Here is an 18,153-nt window from a genome sequence, read left to right as displayed (position 1 = left end):
TTAAACATTTTTGTATCACTCCTGTACTAATCCCCATAGTGATTTAATACATTAATACATTTCCTATTTCTGGATGCTAGAAAGGAGAAATAGCTTAGTTTTGAATGAAAGAAAAAGCATTCATAATCATTCATTATCTGTAAGCACTTATCCAGTTCAGGGTCACGGTGGGTCCAGAGCCTACCTGGAATCATTGGGCGCAAGGCGGGAATACACCCTGGAAGGGACGCCAGTCCTTCACAGGGCAACACACACACACACATTCACTCACACCTACGGACACTTTTGAGTCGCCAATCCACCTACCAACGTTTGTTTTTGGCCCGTGGGAGGAAACCGGAGCACCCGGAGGAAACCCACACAGACACAGGGAGAACACACCACACTCCTCACAGACAGTCACCCGGAGGAAACCCAAGCAGACACAGGGAGAACACACCACACTCCTCACAGACAGTCACCCGGAGGAAACCCACGCAGACACAGGGAGAACACACCAACTCCTCACAGACAGTCACCCGGAGGAAACCTACGCAGACACAGGGAGAACACACCACACTCCTCACAGACAGTCACCCGGAGGAAACCCACGCAGACACAGGGAGAACACACCACACTCCTCACAGACAGTCACCCGGAGGAAACCCACTACATTTTGTACAGCACTTTGTAGAATTTAAATGTGCTTTATTAAAACAATTAGACTTTTCTTACTTTTAAAACTGCACAATGAAAAAAAAAGCTCACACTGCTGATTTATTAATGACCATCAAGTTTTTGCTGTTTTTTTTTTTTTTTGTTTGTTTTATGGTTTCATGTTTTAATAAAAGTAGAAGGTTATTCATAACGTGGTCCGATATTGTACTTATATTTCAACCCCCCAGCTGTTTGCTACATAATAGCTTCGCTAGACACATCTTGGCCTAATGTCTGACAGCTTGCATCGCTCATGTGGACATAAAAACTGCCCTTCCCTGATAAATAAGAGTGCTGTATACTGGCAGTAAAAAGACTTCTTTGTAAATCGAATGTGTTCACGTCAAAAGCATGGTTTAAAAACACAGATAACGTGTTTTGACACATTTCAAAGTTTAATACAGACTCTGACTAACGAGATAATTCAAACATCAGAGAGATGAAATTATGGCATAAATATGGCATACGTTGTTATGTCTCTCCTGAGCCATGCATGTCGAAAAGTAAATGCTGCTGGTCCTCGGCATACGATAAGACAGAAGTTACTGGCTTGGTTTACGCAGAGTTTGATTTAAGAGTGCTCTTCTTTTCTTTTATCCAGGTTACTGTATATGTGTGTGGCAGAAAATGAAAGGAATCAACGGAAAAGGGCAATGATCTGTCCAGAACTCAGAGGTGATCATGTTTCTGCCGCTCCAAGCCATTCATTCACTATTAATCGGTTAGTACGGTTGGTAAACATTCCTTTTAAAAAACCAGAAACTGCATATTCACACCGGTTTTCACAAGACTTCAAACAACTCCTCCACACAACCCCACTCCAAAAGGCCTGCCCAAAGTGTGGGGCTGACAGGAACTTCACCCAAAAGACATTACACAGTGTCTTAATAATATATCTGTGACATGTGTAAGATGGACTTCTCCTCCAGACAAAGTCCAGTTGCTTGTTCAGGCCTGATCCCATCCAGACTGTTAAACAGATTGTTAGGTACCACGTGCCTGCTTACAGCCATGCCTGCCTGAAAAAGATTAATCTTTCATGGCCTCAAGACAAGTCTGGGGCTGATTAGCATACACATTCCGGAGCAAGTGGTATTCAAGGGAGGTAGGCAGAGTAGAAAGTGGTTAAAGATGGAGAAGGTGAAGATAAAGAACTCTTCGAGATTCAAGTACCGCTCAGCTTGAACCGTCAAGTCACATAGAAGACAATGATCAAGGCTCAACTGTGGCAGCACTAGGTCCTGGTATCTGCCTAGTAACTCCTGCAATACAAGCATCTCAGATCTATAAAGTGATACACAGCAATTCATATCCATCATCAAAAATGTGTGGCCACTAATTCAGAAAGTGAGGTAAGAAAGGTAAATAATTAGGGCCAGGTGTCCATAGTAGTGTAAGCAAACAATTCAACTGTTAAAAAGTGTTCGTCGACAAGCAACTGCTGGGATTTTGGGTACTGTACTCATGCCTTTCATCCCTCAGATGGCACTGCAATCAAATCCAGCACGAGTCTCTGTTAAATATCGAATTTGTGGGAACACTTTAACAAAATGTTGCCAATAAACCCAATTTCTGCGAGACTTCTGCGAGTTTCTGGGCAACTATGTGACCACACAGCATAAGCAGCCAATACTGTCTTTAATACTAAGTGAGAAATTAAAATGTATGGGAACATAATTCCAAAAAGGAATTGCAAATGTATACAGTGTAAGGCTGTTCCATATCATATCATTCACGATAATATTGGCGATAATAAAACCTATATCGTGAAAATAGTGATATTCTGACTTGTTTACGTAATGGCATCATGCAGTTACCCAGAATATGGCATTCTTTCTTTACATGAGGCGTTTAGGCACAGTGAAGTACAGTGGAAAGTGATTATGAGGCCATATAAGGAGGAGTGACTTCAGTCATGTGGAGGTGGTGTGGTTATAAAATATCTGATGTACAATAAATCATGATATTATGCAAGAATATTCTTAATTTAATATAAATAATATTAATATAACACTTATTTTACTGCAATAGTGTGTTCTTGAAACTAACAAAAGTACTACTTCAGTGTTTTGTCACATCTCCAAGAATATAGTTATTGCCAAAACACCCTGATATCATGATATTATTGTAGGGCCATACCATCCACCTCTAATACAGTGTAATGTATTTAATTAGATGTACACCGCTAGAATCACACACCCCTCATATTTGAATCCATATCTGTATTCTTTTGACCACGAAGGACAAAAAGTGAACATGTAGCAAAGTTTCACACATAAAACTCTCATTTAAAAATAGAAGGCGACTGGGGCTTACCTTGGCAGGTCTTGCCATCCTCCTTGAGTTCCTGGCCTGAGGGACACTTGCAGTAAAAGCTGCCAATGGTATTACAGCACACCGCTTCACATCCTCCATTAGTCTCCTCACACTCGTTCACATCTGACAGAGAAAACCATCCAGATCAAACTCATCAGGGTTCACTTTCACAAAATATACATCAAACATCTCAGAGTGAGAGGTCTCTGGCAGAGCTGGGAGGACGAGGAGGAGGTATAATTGATTATATGACTGATATTTTATTTGCTGATTTTATGATAACAGTTATATTATGTTTTAAAAGTATTATCTGCATTATCAAGTTCACCAAACTGTGTTTTTGGACTCCAAACTACAACCCTGGGAAACTGAACTACACAGAGATCAACCAAAAAATTTAGGGCTGTTTCATGGGGTTTGGAATTAGTGCTGTTGGAAATTCATTGCAATAACGAAACCATAATGTGCTGTTTCCAGTCAGAATCCTCCCATCTCAAGAAGGTCCAAGAAGTCCCAAGTGAGGACAAACTAGCAGTTTTCATCACTTAAACTTTCCAGTGTGTGTGTATGAGAACTGCCTGTGCATTGAGAGTCAGAAACTACAGACATTTCACTGTATTTTGTTCCACTTTTTTTTTTTCCTGTTTTTTTTTTCCAAAAACAACATTCCCCAACACTGAGAGCTTCGGAACTGAACTCCAGTTAGGAAACCATACTGATAGCAAATCTAAATGTGCAGCTCATTTTACTTTATGATCATTTACAGGCTCAGACACACTGTCTCACTTCAGACTGAGCCTTGTGAAATTAATTGTGTACATTGTTAGGAGTCAAAGTCACATTTTTAGGATTCAAAGCCCAAGGAAGTATTTTACTGGAGTTAATAAAGATCGCCCCAAAGCACAGCCATGGACACTAGAACGACAGCAAAATAAATGTATCAGATATTCCAGAGGAAGCAAAGAAGACTCAAAGCTAAAAAAATCTTTCATTTAGCCTCAGGCACAATGCCCAGCCCAATTACATACTGCTTATTTGCCCATTTAAAACCACCCAATTACACCAAACTCTCCTCAAACACATGGAGATATTTACGCTGTTTGCAGTTCCCAAAACTCAGTAAACGCTTCACCACACTCGCTTCTAAGGAGCAATTGCAAAAGTTTGGAAGAGTTTGAGGAAAAGGGAAAAAAACAGTATTCATTCATTCATTCATTCATTCGTTGTGAATGGAATTCCATCCCTAGGTTTGGTGAAAGAAATGATGGCTGTTACTGGAGACAGATGTTCTATCAAGACCACAATATTAGCAATGTCTAGATTAAAAGGGATTTTTCCCCAAATTAATTTACATTCACTTTATACTGTATACTGCAGATTAAACCAGTCACTGAGACCTACTCATTTCTGAATAACTATGTGGTATAAAACATCAAGAAGGACATGGGCCAGAGTCCCTAGTGACCTACACATTGTAGGGTAAAACATTATTATTTTGATCCAGTTTTTATTAAAGTATTCTCACGTACACAATGCAATAACAGTAAAGGTCAATGTGGTTCATAAGGCAGCACATTCCTCCGCTTCAAGTTCTGACCTCTGTTCCTAGGTCAGCTTGCAGGTCAAGTACATGATACAAAGGCCCTTAGGGAGTTTCACAGCTTTTATCCCTCTCAGACCACACATTTAACTGAGCTCTTTCAGAATGACCTCGAGTGAGTGAAGGTCAGGGAGGTCAAGGGGCTTATCCATATAATGAAGTTAGGGACTACTGTTGTGGAACGACAACAGCGATATTTCAACATTTCCAACAATTTCAGGACAACTTAAACAGAGGTAAAAATAAAACAAACAGCACAACGTAAAGCTACACAATGCCCTATTGGGCCCAACCATTATCAGAATTTATTTTTTAGAGGGTAAACATTTGGGAACCGATGATAATAGATTATTATGGTCAGACACTATTATATACATGGTGAATTGTAACAGATATATGGACCAGCATGCAGTAATCCTGCATTTTGTGCTGTTTATTTAAAGACAGAATGAATATAACAGAACGGCATAATCCTAAAACTCGAGATGTTGATCTAGTTGATCCCTGAAATCATGCACGGGTCGCCCACAGGCTCTAGCACAGGATACTCCCACACTCGACTCCAGAGGGCAAGAGCAGGAGACTTTGTCAAACACTGCTGGCATGCTTACAATGGAATCTGTGCTAATGGCCTCAAGGTCAAAGGTGAATAAGGAAGAAAATGGTGGTATTTTAAAAATGCAGTGTAATATTCAGTGGTACAGTCCTTCACTGTTGAACCAAAGAAAATATAAAACATTTCTCATTTCCCAAGGAAGTAATTCCCAATCAGCCCTTTTTAAGCGATGTTAAGGAATGCATTGTGTTTCCTACATTTTACACACTCTGGGTCAAGCCTTGAGATGACGGCATGCCAAAATTGTTTAAGAAGATTTATATGATTTTAAGAAGTTTTATATGAATTAAATATGACATTATTTTACAAGAGTTCCTTTATATGAGAACAGATCCAGCACATCCTTAAATGCTTAATCTGAACTGCAAATCCTTTGATTAACTTTACAAAAAGTAATGATTTTCATGCACAGCAGTGAGTAATCCAATCCAATGGAAACTGGTTTAAAAATCTTTGTATATTTCCATAGAAGTTTCCATTTAATGCACCACTTAATGGACCTCCATGAATATTTCACATTATTTTAGTTACTGACATATATAAGTATGAATTAAAATGAAAATAGCAGCTTAATTTGCTTTAAAACTGACAACTTTATTAAATTGACGGAAAAACCCGAGCTCGCTACGGAAATTCTCGAACGCAACCGTGACGTCACTGATGGACAACAGCTGAACTACGCCGCGGTAAAACACCGTTATGACAGTATCTAGCTAAATAACCAACATAATTCATGACAATAGCCTAGCAATAAGCTAAACTCAGATTTAGAGGTACCGTTAGTCTTGTAAATGTGATCGAAGTCGAACTCGAATTCATCCGACACTATAAACCTCCGTAATGCTACGTAGCCGAGTATAATCTGAGCCACCGAGTTTAGCAAGTCAAGCTAACGTTAACTAACACCAACTAAAACAGGCGAAGTGAGTGTCCTTACCCTGTTTACCTCCATGTTACAGAGGCTCTTGAACACCTTTCGTTGGTGTCCTTACATGCCCATATTGTTGGAAAAGCGCCAGTGAAATGAGCTACAGATAACGGAGTGAGCGGATGGTCCTTTCCAAAGTGCCTGTTTAAAGTTGACAAATTTAGTCCATTTTCTGGATATTTTGGGATCTTTGGGCCATTTGTGCACAGATGTCCCACTGTACATTGAATGATTGCAGCCAAAAACAACACACCTTTTCGCCATTTTGCATTAAATTAAGTGCAGCTTCTAGAGTTGTTGTCCACCATCTACGTCACAGCCAAGACGCCTATTAGAGTTTCCGAACACCGTTGGGGGGGGGGGACAACGGTCTTTTTTATTATCTTTTTTAACAACGGTCAACTTTATTCCTTGAATTAGTAAGAAATAACATGTTTTCTGACTATCAATAAACACAAGTTAGGAACTCAAATTCCACTGGATTTATTTGTTTGACACTTTGATAGAGCTGGTGCTTAGCCTTTAAAAAAACACGAAAGTCTAACTTATTTTTGTTTCTTGTGACCTTTGTGTCTCATGCTGCATATTGCACAACAGAACTCTCTTTGTGTCTCTTAGAACTGTACAGAATGCATACAAACAAACAATATAGTCCTACTTTGGGAAGTTTCTCTGAAAGAATGACAGATTCAATTACTCTATTTAAATCCCTTACTTTAAAACAGTGTCCAAAGTGAAAAGTGCTACATGTTTTGTAAAGCAGAGCTGCCGTAATCCATAGATTCAGGCTTGAACAAAGACAGAGTTTTATGCACAATATTCTCCTTGAGTGACAGCTATATACTCCTCAGATACAAACGCTACTTCAGTTTAACTCAGGAATCACTTACTCATTTTAGCCCCAGACTAATAGCCTTTTTCAGATATCCGAGGTCTGAGGTCCCTCTGCAGCATATAATCGACAAATAATTGGACTGCAGTAATGTCTAAATTACGAGAGGCGCCTGGCAAATGGGGAGCAGGTCCATTTTGCTTCGCGCCCTAGGGGCAGGTTGATCATGAAATCCAGACAAAGCAATCAGAGGTCTTCCCCCAGTGCGGGTCAGGGTCAAAACGCATTGCTCCAGGCCGTGATGGCCACAGAATGGTGAATCAATACTGTTCTGTTGTTTTAGATGGGGATATTTTGGGTTCAGGTTTATTTGGAGATATCTGCGTCCCTAGAGTAGAGTGGAAAGAGATGTGCCAAAAAACCATTTTTATTTTGTCCTGCGAAACAGAGATAAGGAAATAAATATATTTATTTAAAAAGAGTAAATCTATTAGACCTGCAGCATTCTTCTTTCCCTGTTATCTATAGCACGGTGAATGTATCTAGAGCAAGTCGGTTCCAGAAGAAAACAATCATGCTTTCTTGTTCTGACCGTCACGCTAACACGCAGCATGTGCTGTGCTCTGCTAAACGTGATGTATGGAGCTTTCAAGATGTTTCTGTTTTCAGCTGTTTCTGATCACTGTGGTCACTCTGTTTATTTTCACGGATTACTGAATTTTAACAAAGCTACTAGTCACATTTCCTTAACATCCTGCAAATCTCAGTCTTCAGGTCACAGCACCTGAGCACCAGGCCTTGGCTATAACTGAAAGAGTCCTGGATGGTCATATCGTACCATAAAACACAGCACTTTACAGTTCTGGAACTCTTTCACTGGAATATCAGTATGGTCCATAAACACATCCATTACCTTAGAGGAACCATTATCCAGCGCCAGTAAAAACTGCAGGGAAGCTGAAGACAAGACTGAGCTCAGGATTCTGTTTTCATAAAGAATTCCACTCGACCACCAGCAATACTTTAGCATTCTGTTCTTTTCTTCAGTCTCCAGTACACGAGGAGCTCTGTGAAGGCTTTACTGATTTTTCACTTGCTTTTGATTCTTATATTTAAAGAATATATGTCACACGCTAGTAGCATGTTAGCATTACACTGACAAATCACAAACAAGCGCTTACAGATCTGAACTTTCAAAATCAAAGTGTATACATTGTATAAACAGCATTTCATGATAAAATACCCGAGGCACAAGGCAGGAGTAGCCACTAAATTCCAAAAAATTGCAAACTTTAATTGTGTCTTAAATCAAGAGCAAGAACTTTAGCAACCCTGTTCAGGTGAGAGAAAACACAAACACACACACACACACACCAGTAAACATTTAGCCGTTGATTCAACGTTGAAATAACGTAATGTCTGCCGTCTAATCAACGTTCTCTTAAGGTTGAAAATGAAAGTTGAAAAGACGTCCAAACACAGACATTGACTATTAGACGTATTTTGGACGTCCATTGACGTTATTAATTGGTCCCGAAATAAATTACTTGTATAAAACGCGTTTTGGACGTCCACTGACGTTATCGATTGGTCACCACTTAACTAACTTATTAAGATGGATTTTGGACGTCCATTGACGTTTAAAATATGTCCTTGACGGACAGACTACTTTTAGACCTATTTTGAACGTCCATGGACGTTCCTTGTTTACTGGGACTCACACACACCCAGCTGCAGATCAGACACACAAGCCAACAACAATGAAGATGAACCAAGCGCAGGCCACAGAATGACCTAGGATTTAGATTCATGTGGAGAGAATACTGTGAAATAGAGATCGCACACTGCCCCCTGCTGATCGCTTGGTGTAAATGAATGTAAATGGAAATTCAACACAACCTGGGGCATGCCACATAAATCAGGATTGCTTGTGACTTTAAATTTACTTTAATGTTGATTCTGTAGCACAACAGTGGATCACCTGGAAACACTGTTTACTCTAATGTCCACTCCGTGTTGGCAGCTAATACACTCCCTCTTTTTGGATTCTTATCTGAACATATGGAAGATTTTAAACAGACCACGTTGCTGGTAAACTTCTCCCTGCCCAGACACTTCTGCTGCTATGAACATGTTTATTTCTTAAAGCCATGTAAAGAATTCTGAACCCTTTTACCACCTCTGCTCTGCGCAGATTGCTTGTTAAATAGATATGTATTTCACATCATCTCCCAGGCACTGCTTCCAAAACCTCTGTGGTTGATTAGGGCTTTTATATCGATACATAGATCTCTTCACAGTTCAGTTTGTCTCAGATATAGATAAATAATAAATACATGCAACACTGACTACACTGACAAAAAAGAGCAGCAATGCATGCACCTGAACTCATCGAATCCTCAGAGAGCATTTCTCACAGTAAAGATGAGACAGACTCTGTCCTCCCTCTCTGCAAATTCTCTGCATATCTCCCTTTTAAACAGCTGCAATTTGTTTTCACACATTTCTTGTTCCCAAGGCATGTGTTGACAGGACACGGCAGACAAATAACTGCCATCTTTCTGTGGATAAGACGTACCCCTCAGCGCTGGCTGGAGATGGCAGTGACTACAACACAACAGCATGGGAATCTCGGTTTAAAGCCAGTATCAAACACAGTTGTCGTCCTCCCCTTATCATCAGATATAACAGAGGCAGCAGAAACTGGACCGGTCTCTAAGAATACGTCTCCCTTATTCCAGTGACCCGATCTGAGGTCCAAAGAGAAATACCTTGGCTATATTTTGACATTCCTTTTCAAACCAAGCTTCATAATCCACAGACCCCTGTAAAGCCAATAAGCTCAGCTCTGTGGACACGTGTTTAGATGATTCCACAGTGTGTTATTCATGTGAATAGACTAATTTGTAATAACTTAATCTGAATCATGTCTGTTATTCCACACAGAGCTGAACTAAGACTCTAGAGATGGGCCTTTCATTCTGGTCATAAACGTCCAAACTGGACTATGGCTTGGCCTGTGATTGATGTCTGCTCTGATCTGCTCTAACCACAGAACTACCACGATGCTTACAGACTGAATATAACAAGTGTGATTATCTTATTATATAAAAATGAACTGAAAATTACATGTATTATTTATTTCCCAGAAATGATGAAGCCCTCTCTGGAGGTCAAGAAGGCCATGATAGTTCTGCACTGTAATTATATACAATTATTAAAATCATTTCTGTCAAGTGATCTGCCCTGAGCTTTAATCAACACTTTTGAAATCTAATGCATTATGGATTTATTCTTTTATTATATTTGTGTTTAGAATAATTCATATAGGGCGGCACGGTGGTGCAGCAGGTAGTGTCACATAGCTCCAGGGGCCTGGAGGTTGTGGGTTCGATTCCCGCTCCGGGTGACTGTCTGTGAGGAGTGTGGTGTGTTCTCCCCGTGTCTGCGTGGGTTTCCTCCGGGTGACTGTCTGTGAGGAGTGTGGTGTGTTCTCCCTGTGTCTGCGTGGGTTTCCTCCGGGTGACTGTCTGTGAGGAGTGTGGTGTGTTCTCCCTGTGTCTGCGTGGGTTTCCTCCGGGTGACTGTCTGTGAGGAGTTGGTGTGTTCTCCCTGTGTCTGCGTGGGTTTCCTCCGGGTGCTCCGGTTACCTCCCACAGTCCAAAAACACACGTTGGTAGGTGGATTGGCGACTCAAAAGTGTCCATAGGTGTGAGTGTGTGAGTGAATGTGTGAGTGTGTGTGTGTTGCCCTGTGAAGGACTGGCGCCCCCTCCAGGGTGTATTCCCGCCTTGCGCCCAATGATTCCAGGTAGGCTCTGGACCCACCGTGATCCTGAAGTGGATAAGGGTTACAGATAATGAATGAATGAATAATTCAGATATATTTATTTTTACATATTGTTTAAAACAATATCTGAAAGTGTTTAAGACACATGTTTTTTTGAAATGTAGATGCCTAAGTTTGCATCTAAACCTACTCCAGCTTCCCTGGGGAACTATTTTTGGTTTCACAATATGCAGAGAAAAAGTACTCAAAGGCGTGCAACAGAATCACGTCAGCTCCAGCACAAGGGAAATAATCTGCAACAGCCACCAACAGTCGCTCTTTTCTCACTAGTTTCTCAGCACTGTTTTTGTCTGTCCTCTCGCGTTAGAAAGTCCAGATCTTTCCATAAGCTGCCGTAAGACACGTTGACATTCAGACAAAGACAAAGCTCCTCTATGGCCCTGAGCCATCAATACCGTCTACTCCTCGCTTCTGCTCTTTATGGGTCTGTGCGGTGAAAACAGTGAAAATATGTTTTTCAGACCTTCGGGGGGGATGAACCTTGACCTTTCTGCGTGCGCTCTGTCTGTGCACTACCTGTTTAGGCTTGACAGTCTGACATTTGACCCTTGAGGTGCGCTGAAACCTGCAGCAACATGGGGAGACCCGGAGGAATGCTTCAATTACTGCTGCACTTTTCAACTTGCCCCTGCCATGATGCATACACTGACATGACTGTGGTCTATGGATTTCATGCAAATACACAATATCAAGGTCGCAATACATAGTAACTGCCAAGTGCCAAGGTACTGATCAAAATCATGATTTCAATTTTACAATAAAGAGAACACTGTGATGCTTCACTGACCTGTAATAGGGGGAATAGAGCCTCTGTTATTGCTACTCCAGGCTCAGCATGAGAGAAACTGCACTATGTAACTTTTAGTGGAGGGTAAGAAACCATCCCACTCCCTCCCTCTATCACCTTAATTTCAGGACAGTGCCCTAAAAGTGAATTACTCTGCAACTGTTGGGGGAGGAGTCCAGGAATTAAAGTACCAAATCTTACCTAGTGTTCCTTTAATCTACTTTCTCTCTCTATTTGTGTGGAGTGTGTAAAGTAAAAAATGTTTAATGGTTGACCTGATTAAACAAATCAATAATAAGCATTTACTGACCTGATCTTGCACACTCACTCAAAAACGTTAGTGTATTTAGCTGTAAACAGACATTGTGCATGTTTCAAGTGACAGGAAATCTGACAGCATCTGAAAACTCTAAGATATTCATTCACTGATTCATTATCTGTAACCCTTATCCAGTTCAGGGTCGTGGTGGGTCCAGAGCCTGCCTGGAATCATTGGGCGCAAGGCGGGAACACACCCTGGAGGGGGCGCCAGTCCTTCACAGGGCAACACAGACACACACACACACACACACACACATTCACTCACACGCTGGAAAACAGTTGGATGTCGGCCACAACATTGAGATGCGGTGTATTTTCCCAGTAATTTGTTCTTATTGAATTAAGATTACTATTAAAAATCTCTCAGCTGGTCCCTTTAAGTCCAGTAACTCACAGTAAGAGAAGAAAAGGTGTTGTGAAAAGCTTTTCAATCCTATTTGGCTACTAATAAATGAGGGGAAGAGAAGGTGACGGTGTGAGAAGATTAAGGCTGTAGTGTGCGTACACTGAGGCAGTGGAGGATAACTGAGTGTGGGCTCAGATTCTGGCTTTGATCTAATAACTGTCAAACCCAGCCTAAGGGCTCTGTTATTATCAAAGCAGGCATGGTCATCCAGCAAGGCATCTGTGTAGGACAATGTGAGCTGACGAGTCCATTGCATTCTCAAATACTAGACGATACGGCAAACTGCTTCTTGAACTGTCTAGACGAAGGGCTTCATCCTGCTGTCATGTCAAACAGAGACCTAAACCCATGTAATGAACCCATTAAAGAGTTCACATCTGCACGCTGAGGGTCACTGGCAGGGCGAAAACATCAGCGGCACTGTGGAGTGTACCGCATGGAAAAGCACGCTCAGAACTTACTGAGGACAACTATTTCTCATCTGACAGATTCATGTCTCTTCAGAACAAGAATCCTTCTCATGTAGTTATGACAGTAAGTAAGATAAATAGCTTTAGAGCAGTAGGAATGGGATGACTACCACTTACCCTTAAAAGATATACTGCGACATACCATCAAATGCAGAACCTGTCATTTCAAATTTCATTGGAGTGTAGTTATGTGTAACTTATCAAATTTTAAAACCCTTTATTAACTATATTTTTAGTCTTTTTTGTGTTATTGTTGCTTCCAAAACTTCCAAAGCTACTAAAAACTCCAACTGTGACCACATCTCACATTAAGAATCCTGGAGTGTCATTATATCACACACCTTGTGTTTTATTGAACACAAAATACTGATAAGTTAATGTGTATGACCTGCTATAACTGAAATTTTGAACTGTATAAACATTCATTGTCTGTAACCCTTATCCACTTCAGGGTCGCGGTGGGTCCAGAGCCTACCTGGAATCACTGGGCGCAAGGCGGGAATACACCCTGGAGGGGGCACCAGTCCTTCACAGGGCAACACACACATTCACTCACACCTACGGACACTTTTGAGTCGCCAATCCACCTACCGACGTGTGTTTTTGGACTGTGGGATGAAACCGGAGCACCCGGAGGAAACCCATGCAGACACAGGGAGAACACAGCACACTCCTCACAGACAGTCACCTGGAGGAAACCCACACAGACACAGGGAGAACACACCACACTCTTCACAGACAGTCACCCAGAGGAAACCCACGCGGACAAAGGGAGAACACAGCACACTCCTCACAGACAGTCACCTGGAGGAAACCCACACAGACACAGGGAGAACACACCACACTCCTCACAGACAGTCACCTGGAGGAAACCCACGCGGACACAGGGAGAACACAGCACACTCCTCACAGACAGTCACCTGGAGGAAACCCACGCAGACACAGGGAGAACACACCACACTCCTCACAGACAGTCACGTGGAGGAAACCCACGCAGACACAGGGAGAACACACCACACTCCTCACAGACAGTCACCTGGAGGAAACCCACGCAGACACAGGGAGAACACACCACACTCCTCACAGACAGTCACCTGAAGGAAACCCATGCAGACACAGGGAGAACACACCACACTCCTCACAGACAGTCACCTGGAGGAAACCCACGCAGACACAGGGAGAACACACCACACTCCTCACAGACAGTCACCTGGAGGAAACCCATGCAGTCACAGGGAGAACACACCACACTCCTCACAGACAGTCACCTGGAGGAAACCCACGCAGTCACAGGGAGAACACACCAAACTCCTCACAGACAGTCACCTGGAGGAAACACACGCAGACACAGGGAGAACACACCACACTCCTCACAGACAGTCACCTGGAGGAAACCCACGCAGTCACAGGGAGAACACACCAAACTCCTCACAGACAGTCACCTGGAGGAAACACACGCAGACACAGGGAGAACACACCACACTCCTCACAGACAGTCACCTGGAGGAAACCCATGCAGTCACAGGGAGAACACACCACACTCCTCACAGACAGTCACCTGGAGGAAACACACGCAGACACAGGGAGAACACACCACACTCCTCACAGACAGTCACCCGGAGCAGTGTGACTGCAAAACTACCTGCTGCACCACTGTGCCGCCCACAGTATAAACAGCCATGTTTATGTCTCAGTCATAAGGTTAAATAACTTTCTATTGAAATGGCTGCAAATCCTGAATGCAAATAAATGAGATATTAAAAATTCTGTGATATGCTTTAAAAAAGACCAGTCTTGGTATTTTTTTACAACACAATTTTATTATGGAATAGAGTTATTTAAATATCTACCATCCCTGTGAAGGACTGGCGCCCCCTCCAGTGTTCCTGCCTTGCGCTCCATGATTCCGGGTAGGCTCCGGACCCACCGCGACCCTGAACTGGATAATCGCTTACAGACAATGAATGAATGAATGAAAATATCTGCCAAATGTCAAACCATACTATCTCTGAAGTGTGGATTACACTTATACCACAAGGACAAAGCCAGATTGTTTAAAGCTCCAGGAAGCAGGAGAAGCCACAGAAGCTAGAAAAGGCTCAGACAGCAGGAGACAAGGCTTGAGATTGTTCAGTGATTGTGTTTTGCAAACGACTGTCAGCTTCGACCCCCTGACGCACTTGAGGTCTGGCACCTCTGCAAAGCCGATACAGACCTTTCCGCGCAGCGAAGGGAGGGAGCTTAATGAGCTACTCCAAGCTGACGAGGTAGAGCAGCACAATTAAGAGAGATTAAGGTGCTAGGCAGGAGGGCAAGGCAGAATACTCATTAAAACTCCCAAATCTGACTGCAGGCTTTCAGCACTTACACAGTCTGCTGTAAGGCCCCTGGACTTCTTGGACTTTAAAGTATCAGAACAGGAAGAGGAGCAAAAAAAAAAAAGAAGGAAGCTGGCCAGGAAACAGTCTCAGATGTGTCCCAAAGTAAGAATGAGACTGACACCTCAGAATGACATTAGCAGGACCCTGTCTTCTTATCTGGAGAAGCTGTATCCTATTTCTTTGAAGGGTTATGATGATCTCATCACCCAGCCGACAACTAGATGTGGCCAACACACAGGTTTAACACTTTATAAACCGTGTAAATCATCATGTTAACGATGCAAACTGAAACTGGAGGAGAACTGAGGCAGAAAAAGTGGTAGAAAAAAAACAGCCCTCATTTTTGGAGGAGAAGAGCTGGTGTGAAAGAGTGTGAGAAAGCTTCAGAAGCGAACTCTGGGGGCACTAAGGCTGAGCACCCCATTCCCCTTCACCCTCTTTTGTCCCACTCCGGTCATTTCATCTGCGGTGCATTTGCTGGGTCATGGAACACTGCACCCTAATAAGACTTTTAATAACTAACTAATTCCTCAAGCAGCACAATGGAGAAAAATGTGATTGGAATGTGAATGAACCCCTCTATTTAAAGATGGTATTTTTTTTCAGCTGAAATTCCGCACCCTGAGATTACAAATCCTGAATGCATATTAATGAGATATTCAAATGCTCCATGGTTTTGTCTGGAAAGCACCATTCAAATACATGTGCACTGACACAGACTTCAGCAGGCTTTGTCATTTTTGAAAGAGGTGTTAAATAGCTCCAAATTCACTATAGATTTGGAAATAAGGGCTGTTTTAATCCTGATATTCGCTTGCATTTTAAAATTCTACCTTGTATTTTTATATGAGAAGCGATTAAAAAAAAATCTACAGTTTTACATTAAGTTCTTCTCATTCTGTGACAAAAGACAAACCACGAACTGTCCCAGCTGAGCACTCTAATGCTTTAACTATGTTGTACTTGCACACAGCATTGAGCAGGGGAGCAGTGGGTCTGCATTCTCTGGAGTAATGGAGCACCATCAATATCTGTAGAACTCAGATGTGCAAATCTGTTGATACACAAACCAACTAGCTACCAATGTATCTAGGTAATCCAGCTTAAACAGTGAAATCTAAATGACTGAAAGTCCAGAGCTTCAAGGGTTAAAGCACTATAATACTTGTACTTTGCTTACTGTAAATAAGCCACCCACCAATTCATTTTACCTGTATGTGTGGACTCAGCTGTAAACCAAGATGAAAGCTAAACCACGAAACAAGCTCGTACTCCTCACAACTGACCCATGGAAACTCGTCAGTGAGAGTTCAGCTCCGCCAGTACCTATCAGGTTCTCTGTATAAACATTTAAACTTAATGGCGTGAAACACATCCCGGGGCCAAAAATGTTCCCCTCCTTCTCCTCCCTTTCCTCTACCACATTCCACAATTAAACAAGGTGCAAGGGGGCGGTGGATATATAAACGTATTTTATGGTCAGTTAAGACTACGACTTATACAAATATATGATGTATAATTATATATTTATAGTATACATACATATATATCTCATTAGTAATTAAATTTAGAAAGCAGAGGTGTGATCCCTTATGATGTCATAATGATTAATTACTGTCTTTAGCATCTCTAGGCGGGGCAAGTGTTCCAAGCATTGGTCCTATCATCTATCATTAGAAAAGCGCAAGATTAATCCCTGTCAATGCCATAGCCTTCTGTTGCCAGGGGTCTCAGCAGGTCAGGATTCAGTGTTTTGGAGAAAACATGTACCAGCCATAACTCTCCACACTGGTAGGACTGTGTACCAGGGAAGACGAAACAAACGTGTGTGAACTGATCTGCGAATCAGGGCTTAAACTGAGGACAAAAAAAGTAAATTTTCAGGCGTTTTTAAGCATTACTTTATTATTTTATTAATATACTACATTAATAAGTGTGCTGTTCCAAATTCAAAACTCCATTGATGCTAAAATACTAAAAACAAACAATTTATTTAGAACCTAAATCAAACTAAAGCTGTTCTGATGACATTTTTAAAGTCACATCATTTATTTTTAGAAAGCTGACAGATGTGAGTGTTTAGCTTTGAATATACGCCACAAGCCACACATCTCCTGTTTTTCTGTCCTCCGTCTGAATGTGTTCATGCCACACACAGCTGGAACAAGTGGCATTCTCATCAAGCACAGCTCGTGCGCTAGCCAGCACCCTGTAATAATAACCCTCATTACAGGCCTTCCATCTGCCAATTTCACACCACCAGCACCAACACGTTCATCAGAACTCCTCTCAAACGCTCACAAGGTTTATTTGGTTTACTGTAACAGACCTTTTCATAACAGCTGAATGTTTTTTTGCAAAAAATGCATGGTTTAACTATGAATTCAGTGAACATGTGCACATCAGTTACGTTTAAACGGTTTCAAACATGGTTTTAACACAAGCTAACAGTTTTATAACACATACTACCCCATACATTCGCTGCTCTCATTTGTACATATACCTGTACATCAGTGGTGATTGCTCTAAGACTGCAAGGGAAGCTCAGCTTCCCCTAAAATGTAAAATAATAAGTGATCAAATATATACTGTTGTTTGTACATGTCATTGAATAAATATGCACTACAACGTGATTAACTTTTGTTCAGAATCAGCTTCTTATCACGGGTAAAGACACGGCTTTCCTCTCAATCATTCCTACAGCTTCACGGTGCTTTAAACAGTGTCCACAGAGTTCAATAGCGAAGCAGCGAAGTGCAGCGAAATGAGACGAGTCATTGGATAAATTCTGGGCTTTGTCCCGCCCATCGGACGCTCAGCGTCTCTGGGGGTCTATGGGGCAGTGGGCTGGCCTTGGCTGGCCCGGACGCTCAGCTTCTGCATGATGATTGGATGATCTGTCTGAGGCTGAATCCCTTTTTGATTGACGGCGAAATGAGCGAATCAGCGAT

At 41.9% G+C, this 18,153-nt stretch overlaps 1 protein-coding gene across 1 annotated transcript in view; it reads right to left on the bottom strand.

Annotated features, from left to right (window-relative positions):
* The window catches only part of megf6b (multiple EGF-like-domains 6b), a 62,245-nt gene that overhangs the window by 24,931 nt on the left and 19,161 nt on the right, over positions 1-18,153 (bottom strand). The window contains exon 5 of the mRNA XM_066672319.1: positions 3,013-3,135. Coding sequence (XP_066528416.1) covers positions 3,013-3,135 — 123 coding nt within the window. The remainder of the gene's footprint in view (positions 1-3,012; positions 3,136-18,153) is intronic.

Source organism: Hoplias malabaricus, chromosome 5 (assembly GCF_029633855.1).
Source record: "Hoplias malabaricus isolate fHopMal1 chromosome 5, fHopMal1.hap1, whole genome shotgun sequence".
NCBI classification, from domain to species: domain Eukaryota; kingdom Metazoa; phylum Chordata; class Actinopteri; order Characiformes; family Erythrinidae; genus Hoplias; species Hoplias malabaricus.
Note: the sequence above shows the minus strand (reverse complement) of the source record. Positions and strands in the feature narration are given on the sequence as shown.